This window comes from Dryobates pubescens, chromosome 31 (assembly GCF_014839835.1).
Source record: "Dryobates pubescens isolate bDryPub1 chromosome 31, bDryPub1.pri, whole genome shotgun sequence".
In the NCBI taxonomy this organism is placed as follows: domain Eukaryota; kingdom Metazoa; phylum Chordata; class Aves; order Piciformes; family Picidae; genus Dryobates; species Dryobates pubescens.
The window spans coordinates 8,828,768-8,847,805 of record NC_071642.1 but is presented as its reverse complement, the minus strand read 5'-3'; the positions used below and the strand labels follow the sequence as shown (position 1 = coordinate 8,847,805).

Sequence of the window (19,038 nt, the reverse complement as noted above, 5' to 3'; positions counted from 1 at the left end):
GAAGGCCAGGCTGGATGAGGCCTTGAGCAGCTGAGTGTAGCTGAGAGCTGTCCCTGCCCATGGCAGGGGGTTGGAGGAGATGAGCTCTGAGGTCCCTGCAGCCTGAGCCATTCAGGATTCTCTGAACACACCCACAGGGATGCCCCTCCTTGAGAATCAAGGTTTGTCTTCCAGGAGGACAACAAGGAGGAGAAAAGGAGGAGAGGCTTGGCCACTGCTTCCTGCACCTGGCTGTCTGTTACAGCAGGAAGATGTTCTCCAAGGACAAGATGCCAACACCAAGTGAAGTGCCCAAGTGGGCAACACTCCCTCCATAGCATCCTGCACCTCTGAAAGTCAGAGGAAGGTCTGAAGCAAGCAGAGCAGAGCCTCCTCTCAGAGCATCCCTGGTTCTGTTTGCTCTCTGGGCTGCTGCCTCTGCTTTAACATCCTTTTAATGCACTTTGCTGTCACCTAAAGTAAACATTGGGGGGCAATCCTGCTGTGTGAGTGCAAGTCTGAGCCCAAGAATAACCAATTCTGCTCAGAAAATAAACCCCCTAGGAATGTTTTCCTTGTTCCAGTTCCACATCTCCTGCAAGGTAGCTTCAGCAGCTTCAGACTGTGCCTTGCACTGTAGTTTGTTTCCTTTATTTATGCTGAGAATGGAGGAAACCTGATGGAGAAGCAGCACTCCAGGAGTCCCAGCCAGAGGACAAGAGCTGGCAGTTGTTGTTCTGTGTGGAGAGGGAGCCTGTCTGGATGCTCCAGGGGTGAGGTTATGGTGCTGCTGATCCAAATGGAACTGAGCACCACCCTAGGAGCATTCAAGAGGATGCAGCAAGGCTCAGAAATCTCTGGGTTTGGGGTCAGGGCAGGGCTTGAGGACTAAAAACTACCCAGCAGTCACAGCAGTGCCCAAGGCATGCTCCAAAAGGGTAAGAGGGTCCCTTCTTGGGCAGCCTTTGGAATCTGTCCAGAGAAGGACCACAAATCTTCCAGAGAAGGGAGGAGCAGAGGGCTGGAGCTGCTCTCCCATGGAGACAGACTGAGAGAGCTGGGGCTGTTCAGTCTGGAGAAGAGAAGGCTCCAAGGAGACCTAATTGTGGCCTTCCAGTGTCTGAAGGGAGCTACAAGAAAGCTGGGGAGGGACTTTTTAGGGTGTCAGGGAGTGATAGGACTGGGGGGATGGAGCAAAACTAGAAGTGGGGAGATTCAGATTGGATGTTGGGAAGAAGTTCTTCCCTGTGAGGGTGGTGAGAGACTGGCACAGGTTGCCCAGGGAGGTTTTGAAGGCCAGGGTGGATGTGGCTGTGAGCAACCTGTGACACAGTGTGAGGTGTCCCTGGCCATGGCAGGGGGGTTGGAACTGGCTGATCCTTGAGGTCCCTTCCAGCCCTCACAATTCTGTGGTTCTAGGATTGATGAAGTGTCCTACAGCAAGCAGCAGCCTCAAAGGGAGCCACCAGATGAAAGACAAACCCCATGGTGCATTCTCAGGTTCAACCCTGGCAGACAAAACCTAGGGCTAGGAAAGAGGAGCCTGAGAGGAGCCTGATAGGAGCCTTTGGCCATCCAATGTCCCTACAAGCTACCAGCAGGAGCTGTTCTAAAAGCAGTTTGCAGCTCATTCCTTCTGTGTCCTGAAGAAAAGAAGGAAGGTTTCAGGCCCTTGCTGCTGTTGAATGGGCAGCTGAATTCTCCCACTGCTGGAGATAGAATTCTGTGATCCTTTGCAGGGGCACAGCTCTGACTTAGTGAGAGAGACTGGCTTGGGTAGCTCAGCAGTGCCATGAACAAGGTGTTAAGGATCATACCAAGGCGTTCACAGCAGCTTTTGTGGTCAGCTGTGACCTGCTGAGCTGTCTCCATGGGCTGCTGCTTTTATCCATGACTAATGAGAACTCCTTCTCCACTAACAGAACTGCTTTGAGAGCAGAGAGCTCTTCTTTCAGATGCCCTTGGTAACTGTGCTGCAAGGTGGGCTCGTGGCACCTGCTGCCAGAGCGAGGGCTGGCTGGAGGCTGAGCTGGAGCTGCTCAGCTGCAGACCAGAGAGGAGACAGCACCAGGGTGCAGACATGAGAGCCAGAGCCAGCACAGCCTGTAGCTGTGCTCACCAGGGACCTCTTTCCCACTCCCTTGTGCGCTGCACTGGGCTAATTTCAGAGCTGAAACCTTCTCCCTCCCCTCAGCATTGACAGAGAGTGCCTTTTGCTCTGTCATTGCCTCTCTCCTCTTTCCTTCTCTACCTGGGCCATCTGCTCTGCAGCAGACTGACACCAGCCTGCCTGCCAACACTTTCTGCTACAGTCTGATGGCTGCAGGGCACCCAGCATGTGTGAGGGGCTCAGGGGCACAGCTCAGGCTGCCTCCACCTTCCACAGGAATTGACAGACCAAAGAGGTCTTCCTCTCACAGGGAATTAGTGATAGAATGAGAGGGAATGGCCTCAAGCAGCTGGGTAGGTTTAGACTGGACAGTAGGAAAGCCAGCAGGAGTGGTCAGGGATTGGAATGAGCTGCCCAGAGAGGTGGTGGAGTCCCCAACCCTGGATGTGTTTAAAGATGGTTTGGATGTGATGCTTGGGGCTATGGTTTAGGGGTGACCCTTGCAGCCTAGGGTTGATGGTTGGACTTGGTGATCCTGAGGGTCTCTTCCAACCTGAATGTTTCTGTGAGGCTGTGTTTCATTGCCTGACATTCCTCTCCCCATGCAGATGAGGGGGAAGGATGCCAGAGGGGAGTTTTCAGTCCAGATGGGCTGAGATGGACTCTGTCAGCTACACTGCCTCAGAGGAGATGGAGAAGCCAACATCTCCTAGGGGAGAAGAAACAAATCACTGTGGCACTGCTCAGGGCAGGCAGCAAATGGCTGATGAGTGCCCAGGGCAGAAATGCAAAGCAGACCCAGGAGGAAGCTGCTTTGACCAGCAGCTGGCAAAGTTAGTGTTGGGGGAGGGCGGAATTTCAACTCACCACATTAGGAAAACCCCACAGCATCACTGCCTTGCTCCATGGGTCAGTGCTGTTTTAGCTGGAAAACTGTCTGGATGCAGCCCAAGCTGGCCAGCTAAGCACACAGCCACTCAAGCTTCCCCAGGGCTCTCCACTGCCAGCACAGCTCAGTTCCTCCCACAGATAACAGAAGCTGATGTGAACAGCAACAAACCCACTAGAGAGAGGTGCCCAAATGTCTTGCTCAGCCTTGGGAGCTGGATAGAAAGTCAGGAGGAGTGTCTGAGGCACTGCAGGCAAGAGGAGGGTGGAATCTCCCTGCAGGCAGCAGAGATGTGAGGACCTGCACGTGGATGTGAATTTAGGAGGGTCTCAGTGGCCACCAGTTAGCAGCTCCTGTTAGCTACCCACTAAGGTTTATAACCTCACTCAGATGTCCAAATTGAGATGGGGTGGATGTGGAAGGTGGTGGCAGAATATCCAGGAGGCAGGAGTCACAGAGCCACAGAGTGTTAGGGGTTGGAAGGGACAGAGATCATCCAGACCCACCCCCTGCCAGAGCAGGGAGGCAATCTCAGCATCTGCTTCCCATCTGCTTTTATCCTTTGGGAAGAGCATTGGCCAGGGAGGTCTTGGGTCCCTCCTGGGTTTTGCTGCTCCAACCCCCCCCCCCCCCAGGACAACTCCCAAGATCAAAGGTGGCTTCTACTTGGTAGAATTCTGGGAGCTTGAAAGTCCCAAGTTTTCAGGACTTGGGCTGGCAGTGTGCTGCCCTGTGCCTGGGGGCTGCTTTAGGAAACTCTCAACTAAGCCTCTGGGCTTTCCTGGGCAGCCTCTGGGCTTTGCTGGGCACCCCCTGGCAGTGAGCAGCCTGTGCTGAGTGTGCTTGGCAATGCCAGGAAGCACTGCTGCCTGCAGCAGGCACACAGCTACCCCTGTGTCTGTTAGCCACTAAACAGCTACAGAGGCTAAAACAGCAACTGTGAAGAAAGGCTGAGAGCCCTGGGGCTGTTTGGTCTGGAGAGGAAAAGGCTGAGAGGAGGTCTGATCATTGTCATCAATATCTGAGGGGTGGGGGTCAGGAGGATGCAGCCAGGCTCTGTGCCCAGTGATAGGATGAGGGGCAATGGATGCAAACTCAGTCACAGGAGATTCCACCTCAACATGAGGAGAAACTTCTTTGGTGTGAGTTTGCTGGAGGCCTGGAGCAGGCTGCCCAGAGAGGCTGTGGAGTCTCCTTCTGTGGAGACTTTCCAGACCCACCTGGCTGTGTTCCTGTGTGGCCTGCCCTGGGTGCTCTGCTTTGCAGGGAGCTTGGACTGGGTGATCTCTGTAGGTGCCTTCCAACCCCTGACATTCTATGACCCATGATTTTTCTCTGCCAGTTCAACCTCCAGTTGAAACCTTCCTCACAGCTTCCTCACAGCTTCTTGTCTGCCCCTGGCTCTTCAGCCCCACCACAACCTTGCTAGCAGCCGCTGCTCTGCCAGCCTCTGCTCGCTGCTATCTCTGGGTGCAGGCCTGAACCAGCTGGGGAACCTTCTGACAAGCAACCACTGAGTGCAAACTCCTCCAAAGAGCGCAACAAGATGATGCAGGCTTCCACCTTGCCAGATTCCAGCGTGGGAATGAGATTAACTGCCTCAGCCTTTGGCCGGTGCCTGAGCTGGGGAGCGTGGCTCTCAGCGGTGAGCTGGGCACTTGGATGGCAGCCAGCAGCCTCTGATTGCTTCTGCAGAAGGTAGTTTTGGCTAACTGAGGCCGTGGGGTGAGTGTCATTTCCAGGAAGATCTGCTCACTCTTCCCCTTCTCTTGCTGGAAAGGGGGAGCTGGTGCTGGAGCAGCGCTGCCTGACGCACCAAAGCCACTGCAGCCTTTCCTCTGAGGGCTGGGTAACAAAAGCCTGCTGGGTATGAGGGCAAGAGAGGGGGGGAAAAACTCAAGTGAAAAATGAAACGTTCCCTTGGCAGCCAAAACGAAACAGCTCATCCAGGGCTATGGTAAACATCCCTCTGGAGAGGAAGGAAGAGCCTGCGGGAGCCTGCAGCCCGCAGCGAGCTCGAGAGGATCTCTCTGGGCGCAGTCTGTCTTTGGGTAAAGCAGGCAGAGCGTGGTGCAGGACAGGATCTTCCACGATGGAGCTGTGAGAGCACAACCCAGTGGCTCAGGGGAAAGTGCCCCAGTGCAGGGCAGTGCTGATGGCTTGAGGGAAGGGGAAAGGCTGCTGAGTCTTGTCCTGCCAGAGCTGAGTGATCCCCATCCCTGCTGCCCCTGTTGGCTCGGCTTTGCCTTGGCTCCTGAGGCAGATCTCAGACAGTCAGCGTTAAAGGCACAACTCTGCCATGCTGTCCAGGAGGAAGTTTTGCCCTGGATGCAGAAATGACTGAAGTGCTCTTTTTTATGAGCTGGCTACCTCCTGGTTCAGAAAGAGAGGCCCAGCAGGTCAGGAGCCAGCTCTGTGCTTTGTTCTCCCAGCCTTGCAGGAGCTCTGCGCTGATGGCTTCTGGCGCTGCAGCACTTAGTTCCAGGAAGGAGAGCTCCTGTTTAGGTTAACTTTTCCATGGCCACTAATGGAAAACCACACTACAGAAAGGTTGCAATTTTGTTCTCCAGCTCTGCAGCCTGTCCCCAGAAATCTGCTAGCTTAGACTCCAGCATGGGTTAAACAGCAGCTCTCTGCTAGTGCCTCTGTGGTTTGGAGTCTGCAGAAGGCAGAATCATCAAAGCAAGCAGCAGCACAGATAGAGGAGCGAGGGGGGGACCTGGGAGTCCCCCTGGCTGGCTCTGCTCTCAGGTCTGCTGTAGGATTTAAAGCAGAGGAATTTGCAGTCCTCCCTGCTGCTTTCTGTTCTTTGTGTCGAGAGGAGGTTTCCATTGCTGACACCGTGAGAGAGCACAGGGTGGAACCAGACATCACCGCACCACAGAGCAGTGATCTCCCAGGCAGGGCTGTGCACAGACAGAGCCTGCTCCAGCAACCAGGCACAGTGCAGCCTGAAATCAGCCTGGTTTGAGGTGCTGGCTTGTCACTGTGATGGTGGGGCAGGGGGAGCTGTGGAAGGCTTGGCTCAAAAACTGCTTTTGTGTGGTAAAGATTGGTGCAACTTTGCTGTCACTTTGTCTGATTTCATCCCCTGTGTCAGCACATGCACAGACACAGTCCTCCTCTGGCAGGAAAATGAACAACTGTGATTGCTTTAGTGGGGACATGGACTTCCTAGCCTCATCACAGGATCACAGACCACAGCATGTTAGGGGTTAGAAGGGACCTCTGGAAATCATTGAGTCCAGCTCCCTGGCAGAGCAGGGCCACAGAATCCAGCACAGGTCACACAGGAACACATCCAGAGGGGTCCTGAAAGGCTCCAAAGAAGGAGACTCCACAAACTCTCTGGGCAGCCTGCTCCAGGGCTCTGGGACCCTCATGTTGAGGTGGAACCTCCTGTGCTGTAGTTTCCATCCGCTGCCCCTTGTCCTTTCACAGGGTGCAGCTGAGCAGAGCCTGTCCCCTCCCTCCTGACCCCAAGCCCTCAGATATTGATAGACATTGATCAGATCCCCTTCAGTCTTCTCCTCTCCAGACTGGACTCTCCACTCCCAGGGCTCTCAGCCTCTCCTCACAGGCAGTGCTGCAGTCCCTTCAGCATCCTTGGAGCCCTCCCTTGGCCTCTCTCCAGCAGCTCCCTGTCCCTCCTCAGCTGGGGAGCCCAGAGCTGGATGCAATGTTCCAGGTGTGGCCTCAGCAGGGCAGAGCAGAGGGGGAGGAGAACCTCCCTGGATCTGCTGGCCACACTCCTCTGAATGCCCCCAGGACCCCCTTGGCCTTCTTGGCCCCCAGGGCACATTGCTGACCCATGCAGAACTTGCTGCCCCCCAGCACTCCCAACTCCTTCTCCACAGGGCTGCTCTCCACAGATCCCCTCCCAGCCTGTCCTGCTGCAGGTTATTCTTCCTGCCCTGGTGCAGGACTCTGCACTCATCCTTGTTGAACCTCATTTGGTTCCTCTCTGCCCAGCTCTCAGCCTGTCCAAGGTTCTGAATGGCCTCACAGCCTTCAGGTGTCTCAGCCAAGGCTCCCAGGCTGGTAGCTGAGCAGACTCAGTCTGTCTGTCTGTGCCCTCATCAATGTCATTGATGAAGATGTTGAACAGGACAGGACCCAGCACTGATCCCTAGGGGACTCCTCTGATCACAGCTCTCCAGCTGGACTTGGCAGCATTTGGACTTCCATCCCACACTTCCTGAGCTTGCTCACAAGGATGTTATTGGGAGACAGGGCCAAAAGCCTTACTAAGGTCAGGGTAGACTCCATCCACTGGTCTGCCTGCATCTACCCATTCATTTATGCTGTCATAGAAGGCTATCAGATTAGCCAAGCCTGATTTCCCCTTGGTAAATCCCTGCTGACTGCTCCTGCATCCTCTCCTCATGACCAACCACACTTTGTACCAGAACCATACCACTCAGCAAAGGCTCAGAACCACATTCTGGCAAAGGCTCCTCTCACACTTCACAGCTTGCAGTGGGTTGGAAGGGACCCTCCAAAGGCATCTTGTCCAACCCTCCTGCACTCAGCAGGGACACCTCCAGCTCAAGCTGGTTACCCAGGCCCACAGCAATGTCTGCAGGGATGGGGCCCCAACCACCTCCCTGGGCAGCATGTCCCAGTGTCTCACCAGCCTCGCTGTGCAGAACTTCCTCCTGATGTCCAACCTAACTCTGTCCTGCTCCAGTTTCAAACCCTTGTCCCTCATCCTGTCCCCACAGGGTCCTTCTGAACAGTCCCTCCCCACTCTCCCTGCATCCTCTGTTTCTGTAGACTCCATCTTTACACAGGGCAGAAATATTTCCTGAGATCCAGCCTGAGCCTCCCCAGGTGCAGCTTGGGACCATAATGCAAGACTCTGATCTTGTCAAGTCCTTCTCCATCACCCTTCTGCCCTTCTACCAACATCTCCCTTCTCTTTGGGTCCCTCTTCTGCAGAGCAATTGCCCACAGGGTGGGGGAAGGACATGCTGAAAGGTGTCCAGGGAAGGGCCATGAGGATGAGCAGAGGGCTGGAGCACCTCTCCTATGAGGCCAGACTGAAGGAGTTGGGGTTGTTCAGTCTGGAGAAGAGAAGGCTCTGAGGTGACCTCATTGTGGCCTTCCAGTACCTGAAGGGGGCTCCAAGAAGGCTGGGGAGGGACTTGTCAGGCTGTCAGGTAGTGATAGGACTAGGGGGAATGGAATGAAGCTGGAGGTGGGGAGATTCAGGCTGGAGGTGAGGAGGAAGTTCTTCCCCATGAGAGTGGTGAAGCCCTGGAATGGGTTGTGCAGGGAGGTGGTTGAGGCCCCGTCCCTGGAGGTGTTTAAGCCCAGGCTGGCTGAGGCTCTGGGCAGCCTGATCTAGTGTGGGGTGTCCCTGCCCATGGCAGGGGTGCTGGAACTAGCTGGTCCTTGTGGTCCCTTCCAACCCTGACTGATACTATGATACTATCTTGCTCTTGGATAGATCTGCAGGGCAGCACAGGGGGCAGCAAGAGGAGCCTGGGATCAAACCACATCAGAGACTGGAGGTCATTGACACAGCAGCTATCAAAGAAATGAAACCAATTCTGCTATGGAAACAGAAGTCTTCATCTTTGAAGACAGGTGCTCCAGCCCTCCCCCAGCCTCTAACAAGTCATCTCAGGTTCTAAAGGCATGGGTTTGCTTTCCAACATGGAAAGCAAGCAGCTGAGCTACCACACTAGTAACCAGCAAGTGAGAGCCACCACTGCCTGCTCACAACCTGAGACAACCTCCAGCTGGACTGCCACATCTGCTGCTGCCTGAAGAGAATGGCAAGGGGCATTAGAGGTGCCAGGGAGCCCACTGGGGGCTGTATCTCCCTAGCACCCACCTTTCTGCAGTCAGCCCTCCCAGAGAGTCCTACAGAGTCATTTGCTCTGGGGTTAGAATCTTAGATAGATAGAATCTTAGATAGAATAAACCAGGTTGGAAGAGACCTCGAGCTGTTCCTGGCCAAGACTTAACAACTTCCTCACAAATTCTTGGTAGAACAAATATTTAGCAAGGAGATGCAGCTGGCACTTCCAAGAGTCACTAATTCCTTGGCTGCTGTGCTCAGGGAGCAGTTTGCATGGGCCAGCATTCCCTCACCACAGTGTACAAGTGAGGAAGCCTCCTAAGGAATCCTTCTGCTTTTGCATCATCCCTGTCTGGTGATGCTTCAGGTGCAAAAATAACCTCCTTGGTGCTGACAGGAAGGCAAAGCTAGGTGCTGGAAAATGGGAGCAGGGCACAGGAATCCCTTGTGGCTCTGCCTTGCCTCATCAGAACCAGCTGTGCCTCTTGGTAACCCCAGGCCACTGCCAGCTTGGGCTCCAGCAAAAGAATTTCACCACCTTTCTGTGCATTCCACTCTCTCTGGGTCCACTTCAGACCAGGTCCTGAGCTTCCTTCTCCTTTCCTTTGGGATGGAACTGAACATCCTTCTCTTTTCCCTTAGGATGAAACTGAACATCCTTCTCTTTTCTGTTAGGATGAAATGGAACATCCTTCTCCTTTCCTTTAGGATGAAACCAAACATCTTTCTCTGTCCTTTAGGATGGAACTGAACATCCTTCTGTTTTCCCTTAGGATGATGTCCTTCCCCTTTCCCTTTAGGATGGAACTGAGCATCCTTCTCTTCTCCCTTAGGATGATGTCCTTCCCCTTTCCCTTTAGGATGGAACTGAGCATCCTTCTCTTCTCCCTTAGGATGATGTCCTTCCCCTTTTCCTTTAGGATGGAACTGAGCATCCTTCTCTTTTCTTTAGGATGAAAGATGCATTTTAAAGAGCCTTCAGCAAACCACCCCCGAGTTTGATCATGGGTTGCTCTTGCAAATGCAGACAGGCATGGGGGCAACAAGTGACCAGGACCTGTGCTGATATGGAAAGCCTTGGAGCTTCCACAGAGCTGCAGTGGTCAAAGCCAGGTAGGACTCTGGCTCAGGCTGCTTCCATGCTCTGCAATGGCTCTTTGGCAGTGTTCCTTGAAGAGGTCTCAGCTCTCTGTTGTCCAGAAACATCTCACCCTGTGTCCAGCACGTGCTAGTCAGCTATTTGTGTGACTGCATCCTTGGCAGGGAAGGAAGAGTTGGAGTAGAAGACTTCTCAACCTTGGTTCCAGGCCATGAACAGCCAAGAGGCAATGAGAGGGAATGTCTGAGGACACACAGAGGAGGGAGTCTGGAATCTAAGCTTCAGTCCCCACATCACCCACTGCAGCTTCTCTCAATTGCAAATGTCTTAGTCACTGCTCTGCAGATGTCTTGCTGCAGACCAGTGTGACCTTAGAGCAGGGCAGGTTGTCTGGTACCCAGGAAGCTGTGTGAGCCACAGCAGGTCAAGGCAACAATCAGTCAGCAGAATGCTTGGAGTTGAGTCCAGGTCTCCCTCTGCAGGAGTGAATGCCCTGAGCAGCCCAGCTGATGAGCTGGCAGGGCACAGAGTCACTGATGACAGCAAGGGACTGCTTATAGATGGACATGATGTAACCCTGGGCTGCAGTCCCAGTCCTCTTCAGGCCCCAAAGCAAGCAGAGAGGCCTTTCAGTTATTCTTCAGCTGCCCTGGCTGTTTCATCTCCAGCAGTGGGAGAATTCAGCTGCCCATTCAACAGCAGCAAGAGCCTGAAACCTTCCTTCTTTTCTCCAGGACACAGAAGGAAGGAGCCACAAGCTGCTTTTAGAACAGCTCCTGCTGGTAGCTTGCAGGGACATTGGATGGCCAAAGGGTCCTACCTGCACATTTCAGGCTCCTCTTTCCTAGCCCTAGGTTTTGTCTGCCAGGGTTGAACATTATCCAGCCTGAGAATGCACCATGGGGTTTGTCTTTCATCTGGTGGCTCCCTTTGAGGCTGCTGCTTGCTGTAGGACACTTCATCAATCCTAGGACCACAGAATTGTGAGGGCTGGAAGGCACCTCAAGGCTCAGCCACTTCCAATCCCCCTGCCATGGGCAGGGACACCTCACACCACAGCAGGTTGCTCACAGCCACATCCAGCCTGACCTTCAAAACCTCCAGGCATGAGGCTTCCACCACCTCCCTGGGCAACCTGTGCCAGTGTCTCACCACCCTCATGGGACAGAACTTCTTCCTAACATCCAAACTGAATCTCCCCATTTCTAGTTTTGCTCCATCCCCCCCAGGCCCCCCCAGACCCCCCCAGACTCCCCGACACCCTCAAAAGTCCCTCCCCAGCTTTCTTGTAGTTCCCTTCAGATACTGGAAGGCCACAATTAGGTCTCCTGGGAGCCTTCTCCTCTCCAGCCTGCACAACCCCAACTCCCTCAGTCTGTCTCCAGAGCAGAGCAGCTCCAGCCCTCTGCTCATCCTTGTGGTTCTCTAATCCCAGGTGGGGATTGGTCTCTTCTCCTAAGGAACAAGGGACAGAACAAGAGGAAATGGCCTCAAGTTGCACCAGGGAAAGTTTAAGTTGACCTTGAGGAACAATTTCTTCCTGGAAAGGGTTGTCCAGCCCTGGCCCAGGCTGCCCAGCTAGAGTCCCCATCCCTGGAGGGGTTCCAAAGCTGTGGAGATGTGGTGCTGAGGGCCATGGTTTAGAGGTGATCTGGCAGTGCTGGGTTAATGCTGGGACTTGATCACCTTAAAGGTTTGCTTTCCAGCCTCAATGCTCCTCTGATGCTGTGATCCACGTTGGGGGGAGCTGGTGGGAGATGACTCAGAAATCTCAAAGCTGGATTTCCCTCCCTGCTTTGAATACAAAGTGGGGAAACAGCTCCCAGGCTTCTGCTGAACAGGGGAAGGGAAAACCTGCCAAGCTCTGCCATTTCAGCTGGGCATCCTAATGCATGTCCTGCCAGTGTCTGACTGAGAGGGCTCAGGGTGGTTTTACCTGCAGTGACATCACCTGGCAGCTCTGGCACTGCTGTGAGTGAGCAAACACAAACTGCCTGCTCAGGTCTGACAGTGATGAACAGCACCCAGAGGGTCACACATGGCCACTCAGAGAAGACAAACACTCAGGCTCCTGCTTTTGTTTACATGAAGGAAAACAAACACTCTAAGAGCAGTCTGCCCTCACAGAAGGTCCAAGAAGCCCTTCACAGCCACACAGGAAGGTGCCCAAAGCTTTTCAAGTCTTCCAGGAGCCAAGTGAAGTGAAGCAGGCACCTCAGCAGCTCCAGGGCTGGGTGCCTGTTCTTCTCTTTCACACTACATTAGACTTGCAGCCAAGACAGGGATGCCTTACAGCACAGCAGAGTTATAAAGAGCTTGATTTATGTGAAGGCTGAATCATCTCTAACACCTCCAGGAGCTGATTCTCTACAGCCTGTGCTGACAGCACTGCATGTTTAAGAGATACATTGAAGGGTTTGGCTTGGAAGGGACATCCAAAGGCCATCCAGTCCACCCCCCCTGCAGTCAGCAGGGACATCCTCCACTGGAGCAGGTTGCTCAGAGCCTTCTCCAGCCTGACCTTCAATCTCTCCAGGGATGGAGCCTCAACCACCTCCCTGGGCAACCTGCTGCAGTGTTCCAGCAGCCTCCTGGTGCAGAACTTGTTCCTCACATCCAATCTCAGTCTGCTGTACTGTCACTTCAAACCATTGCCCCTGGTCCTGTCCCTGCAGGCATTTGGGAACAGTCCCTCTGCAGCCTTCTTGTAGCCCCTTTGGGTACTGGAAGGTTGCTTGAAGGTCTCCCTGGAGCCTTCTCTTCTCCAGGCTGAACAGCCCCAACTCTCCCAGCCTGTCCCCATAGGGGAGGTTCTCCAGCCTCTGATCATCTTTGTGGCTTCCTCTGGACACTCTGCACCAGGCCCATGTTGTGCTGGGGGCCCCAGAGCTGGACACAGCCCTGCAGGGGAGGTCTCCCCAGAGCTGAGAGCAGGATCCCCTCTCTCCATCTCTGGCCACACTGCTTTGGATGCAACCCAGGCTGCCCTTGGCCTTCTGTGCTGCCAGTGCCCATTGCTGGCTCCTGCCCAGCTTCTCCCCCACCAGCACCCCCAAGTCCTCTGCAGGGAACCACAGCTGCAGACACAGCTGACAGGTGACTGAGTTTTGGTTTCTAAGCTGCCACAGGGGTCTGCTTTCAGTCCCACATGTAAAGGCAGTCAGGAGCTGCAGGGGGCTTGCTTTCCCCTGTGAAGCACAGTACCTTGTCTCCTGGCTGCGGGCGCATCACCGACACTCGGTCGTATCCCTTCCGCAGCAGCACCCAGAGAGCATCCAACTTCCCCTGCAAGCAACAGAAAGAGAGGGTTAGCTCCAGTGCAAGGCCAAGTGTGCTGTGCAGAGAGCACTGCAGGGACACCACAACTTAGACCCAGACAGCTTTCACTTCATCATCTCCTCTGCTTGTACAAGATGGCAGCACTCAGCTGTCTGACAGTCAGCAGCATCAAGGTGCCCAGGAGCCAGCAATGTGTCCTCATGGCCAAGAAGGCCAAGGGCATCCTGGGGTGGATTAGAAGTGGGGTGGTGAGTTGGTCAGAGAGGTTCTCCTCCCCCTCTCCTCTGCCCTGGTGAGGCCACATCTGGAATATTGTGGCCAGCTCTGGGCCCCTCAGGTCAAGAATCCCTCAGGGAAGTGCCTGAGAGAGTCCATCCCAGAGCCCCAGAGCTGCTGCAGGCAGTGGAACATCTCCCTGTGAGGCCAGGCTGAGGGAGCTGGGGCTTGGAGCAGAGCAGCCTGAGGGCTGCCCTCAGTGCTGGGGATGAAGATGTGCAGGGCTGGAGCCAGGCTCTGCTCAGGGATGGCCAAGGGGCACTGGGGGCAAGCTGGAGCAGAGGAGGTGCCAGGGGAAGAGAAGGAAAACTCTGTCCCTGTGAGGGTGCCAGAGCCTGGAGCAGGCTGCCCAGGGAGGTTGTGGAGTCTCCTGGTGTGGAGAGCTTCCAAACCCTCCTGGATGTGCTCCTGGGTGCCCTGCCCTGGGTGCCCTGCTCTGGCTGGGTCCATTCTATTTTTGCTCCATTGCCCCCAGGGCTATCACTCCCTGACACCCTAGGAAGTCCTTGTGTTGTTTCTAAGTAAATGTGAATACATGCCAATGGATTTTGCACACATCCATTGCATTTTGCATTTCTAGGTTTTCAGCTTGCTTTGTCAACAGAGCTTCATTCTGCTTCCAGACCAACTGAGGGATTTATTCTGGGGGGAAATCTCCAAACTTTTGTTGTGGGAATAGTCTCAGCCCACCCCAGGGACCTGTGTTCCCCAACCAGTGTGGTGAGCCAATGGTCCAAAGCGAGTTGGAGAGATCCATGGGGCAGAGACAGACAGACAGACACAGATCTTGCTTCCATAGGATCCTTCCTCAGGTGAGAGCCAGGGAAGCCTCCTGTTCTCAGAGGGAGAAGCAGGAAACTCCTCTGCCAAACCCTTCTGCATTTGCACTGCACAACCTCTCAGAGCTGTCTGTCCCAGTTCATCCTTCCCCCACACCACAGCTGGTTGCAGCTCTTGATCTCCTGTCCCCTCTGACAGCTCAGGCAGTCAGTGTTTTTCCTTCCATTTCTCCTTTAGGAATCCAGAGGGAAAATTACAACTTTCCATGGAACCAAAAAGTCCTTTTTGTGTTTCCCTTTCTTTTTTCACTCTGCAGTCCTAATCTCCAAGAGCCCACAAGACTTCGTGGGAAAAGCTGGAAGCTCCAATTTGGGGAGCCTGGATGGAGCTTCAGGGTCTGCCTGAGACATCTGGGTGGAAGAGAGGGGAGAATGGATCATGGAAAGGATGATGCTGGTTGAAGAAACGAAATGGAAATGCCTTCAGTTGGAAAGATAAACACCTCTGAGCTCCCCAGCCGAGGGGCTGTGCCTCCGGCCCGGGGAGCTGCTCTGCAGCTGAGCTGTGAGGCTGTCTGGAGCAAAAAAGGCTGAAGGCAAATCAAGCTTTGAGTCCTACTAGCTGTGGAGACCATGGAGAAGAAATAACCAGGGCAGCTGACAGATGAAGGAGGGCAGAGTTTCAGCCACTGCTTTAACATGCAGAGGGACCTTGCCAGGCTGGACAGATGGGCAGAGGCCAACAGGATGGCATTCAACAAGTCCAAGTGCCAGGGGCTGCACTTTGGCCACAGCAACCCCAGGCAGAGCTACAGGCTGGGGGCAGAGCAGCTGAGAGCTGCCAAACAGAGAGGGACCTGGGGGTGCTGATTGACAGCTGCCTGAACATGAGCCAGCAGTGTGCCCAGGCAGCCAAGAGGGCCAATGGCATCCTGGCCTGTATCAGGAACAGTGTGGCCAGCAGGAGCAGGGAAGTCATTGTGCCCCTCTACACTGTATGGTGAGGGTTGGAAGGGACCTCTTGAGAGCATCCAGTCCAACCCCCCTGCTAATGCAGGTTTGCCTAGATCAGGTTGCACAAGAACACATCCAGGTGGGGTTTGAAAGTCTCCAGAGAAGGAGACTCCAGCCTGCTCCAGGCCTCCAGCACCCTCACAGTAAAGAAGTTTTTGCTTCAGTTTGAGTTAAGCCTCCTGGGTTCCAGTCTGTGCTCCTCGCCCCTTGGCCTGTCCCTGGGCACCACTCAGCAGAGTCTGCCCCCAGCCTCTTGCCCCCCACAGCTCCTTCAGCTCTTGCTGAGCATTGCTCAGCTGCCCTCTGGGGCTGCTCTTCTGCAGGCTCTCAGCCCCAGGACTCTCAGCCTTTGCTCCTTGCCTCATGCACCTTTATCCACCTTCCAAAAAGGCTGGGGCACTGAGCAGAAATTCCACAGAGCTGCTCCAGGCCCCTCAGAATCTTCCCAGCCTCCCCTGGACCCTCTCCAGTATTTCCCTGTCCCTCTTGAACTGGGGAGCCCAGAACTAGGCACAATACCCTGGGTGGAGTTTTGCACCCCAGGACACCACTGAGGCCTTCTTGGCCACCAGGGCACATTGCTGGCTCCTGGGTACTTTGCTGTCCCCCAGCACTTCCAGGTCCTTTCTCCCTGGAGCTTCTTCTCAGCAGGTCCCCCCTCACCTGCACTGGTTCAGGAGGTTGTTCCTCCCCAGGTGCACTTGCCCTGGTTGAACTTCAGGAGGTCCCTTTATGAGACCATCAGTTGTTGCTTCAACCTCAGCCTTGAGGCAGGTCCTGCATGTGAGACCTTGTGGGTAAGAGGGAGTCCAGCCTTGCCTTGTGGTTTCTTTCTGTGTTGATTTTTAGAGACATTTTGAAGTCAAACAAGTGCTATAAATAGTCTGAGGAGGAAGGAGACAGGAGAGGTAGACAGGTAGATAAAAGCAGAGGTCAGAAACAGAGGTAGGAGGAGAGCTGCAGACCAAAGCAGAGAGCACAAGGTCTGGCTGGCTGCAGCAGGGAGCGTGTCCTGAGTCAAATGAAAGGCAAAGGCCTGGTCCTTTGCAATCCTTCCCTTGCATCTATGTTTTGTGCTGCTGCTCCTCCCTCTGTCAGATGAACTGAGGGCTTGGCAAGTCCCTGAAGAGGTTTTCAGACTTGGCATTCTGCTTGGGCTATTTGCACTGCTGAAATGACTGTTTAAAAGCAGGATAATGCAGCTGGCATCCAGCTAAGCAGCAGCAAATAAGGATAACAACAACAACAATAACCACGAGCTGTTAAGTGTCAGTAGCCACATTTGGTAGCAAATAAGTCTCTGGAACATTCCCCAAAGCAGTTCCTCCACTCTGGTGCCTTCCTACCTTATAGATGTGGCACTCTGAGGCCATGGGTGCCTTTAAGAACCACGAAGTTACAGACCTCCAGAGGGGTTAGAGAGGTCCAGGAGGTGGACCAGAAAAGTGTAACCTGTTGTCTTTCATTCCCATAAGTCCTGCAGCCCTACAAGACTGGCTGCAAAAAACAAGTGTTTCCCCCTCCCTCTCTCCTCCTGGGAAGGACACAGGATCTTACCTCTCTTAGTGGGGGAGTGAAGCCTGGTGTTGGCCTTGGCAATGCTGCCAGTTAGAATAGAATAGAACAAACCAGGTTGGAAGAGACCTTCAGGATCACCGAGTCCAACCTATCATCCAACACCACCTAATCAACTAGACCATGCAGCCCAGCACCCCATCAAGTCTCCTCCTGAACACCTGCAGTGATGGTGACTCCACCACCTCTCCAGGCAGCCCATTCCCATGGGCAATCACTCTCTCTGTGTAAAACTTCCTCCTCACCTCCAGCCTAAACCTCCCCTGGCGCAGCCTGAGACTGTGTCCTCTTGTTCTGGTGCTGCCTGGAGCTGCCTAACTGGGGCCTGGAGTTGCCAAGATGTGCTGTGTCACAATGGTATTGGTATGGAGGATAGAGAGGCCTGGGGATGAGGGGAGGGGCATGAAGGCTTGGGTTTGTTGCCCTGGTTTAGAGAGAGGTTTGTGAAGCTTTGGCTTAATGAGCTAAGGCCAGGCTCTGGATTTTGCTGTATTTTATATGCTTTGTACTGTTGCATATGGTTGTGAATTGCCTTTCCTTTAAAACTTCCCAACCCTATCCAATCCTTTGTGTGAGCAGTTGGTTTTCCTTCTGCCCCTCTTTGTTCCTCTTCCTTGTTAGGCTGGGAAGAGTGACAAAGAGAGGGAAGAGAAACCCCTTCAGATGAACTGGCACAGGGCAGAGTGTGCTAAGTAAAGGCTGGCACTCCTGCTGCTCTTGGCCCTAAAATGTGAATCTCCTGGCTCTCAGTCAGATTCATGCTACCTTGGTTTGCTGTTCCTGGGATTTAATTCCTTGCCCTCCTCCTTTAGCCATGATTTTGTTGAGCAGCTTGCCTCATGCACATTTATCCACCTTCCAAAGAGGTGCTGGGGGGGCTGAGCAGAAATACCACAGCTGCTGTAAGCAATGGAGCTGAGAGCACTGGGAGCATGGGAGGGGGAGAAGATGTAAGGAGACATTTACCAGGAGACATTTCCTATGGGTGAGACCTGGCAACCTGTGAAATATTCCTCCCCCTGGGAAGCAGTGGAAGCCTCTGTGTTATTTGAAACACCAGACTGGCAAAAGCAGTGCAGGACAGATTGGGGTCAGCAGTGCTGCTCTGCTGGGGAGCACAGAGCCTCCCTCCCCTCCTGCCTCTGCCTGCAGCACTTGGTGTCAGCTTCCCTGCAGAACATGATGTCAATCCCTATTGCTGTGCTCACACCTTCAGGGCAAGAGCTTCTGCCAGGAGTGCTGAGGAGTTTGGGGCCATTTTTGGTTTTTTAAAGTCTTTTCTTTGTGGCCAGTTTTGCCATTCCCTTGCTGCACAGGCAGAGCCTTGCTCCAGAGAAATGATGCTGAGTGGCTCCTGATTGCACTTGGGAAAGGGCTGGCTGCAGTTATCCCAAAGTGTGCTCTGGCTTTCTGGGTGCAGCTCAGTAAAGGGTGTGGTGGCAATTCATCATGAGGTGAATTCCTATCCACAAATGGGCTCAGGTTGCTAAATAGTGTCCAGATGTGGAACACCCCAAAGCTGTAGGAGTTATTTGGACACGGGGCCTTGAATGGGAGCTGTCCTGCTGTACACAATGCAAATGGGAGAAGCTCTGGCAGGTGGGTTGGGCCCAATGATCTCTGGAGGCCCCTTCCAACCCCTAATGTCCTGTGGTATTGTGATACTGTGATGAGAGAGATTTCTAAAGAAATTAAGACTATATAGGACCCAGGAGATGCTCCTAATGTTTGTGGGCCCCTTTATAACTGAATTCTGGCTGTCCTGAAGCCAAAGCTGCTCCTAGTCAGAGTCAGGGCTGAACCTGAACCCAACACACATTGAATCTTCTCTCCAAGCTTCTCCTGAGCTTTGGAGAGCTTCCAGCTGGGACTCAGATCTGCAGCAGACTTGACTCCTCTGTTCAGAGCTGATTTCCTACCTTGCAGAACAAACTCTGCAAATGAACTGCAAGTCTCCTGAGGCTGAAATCCAGCTGCATGAACTGCTGAAACTCAGCACTATCTGCTGTGGGAATGGACCCAGCTCTCAACTAATGATCTCAAGTAGTTGTACCCACATGGATTCCAGCTGCCTGAGACTATATTCAGGGCTCTTTGTGCTAAAATCTGTGTTTCTGTCAGCCTCCCAGTGGTTAGAGTACAGCTTTGTGTGCTGTCAACCCTTATGACTGCAATATGCAGAGAGCAACTGAGCTGTGTCCCTCAGATGGATGAGGTCATTTCCACCAG

At 53.8% G+C, this 19,038-nt stretch overlaps 1 protein-coding gene across 1 annotated transcript in view; it reads right to left on the bottom strand.

Annotated features, from left to right (window-relative positions):
• The window catches only part of ANTXR1 (ANTXR cell adhesion molecule 1), a 126,840-nt gene that overhangs the window by 4,021 nt on the left and 103,781 nt on the right, over nt 1-19,038 (bottom strand). The window contains exon 17 of the mRNA XM_009900581.2: nt 13,091-13,171. Within this exon, the coding sequence (XP_009898883.2) occupies nt 13,091-13,171 (81 nt within the window). The remainder of the gene's footprint in view (nt 1-13,090; nt 13,172-19,038) is intronic.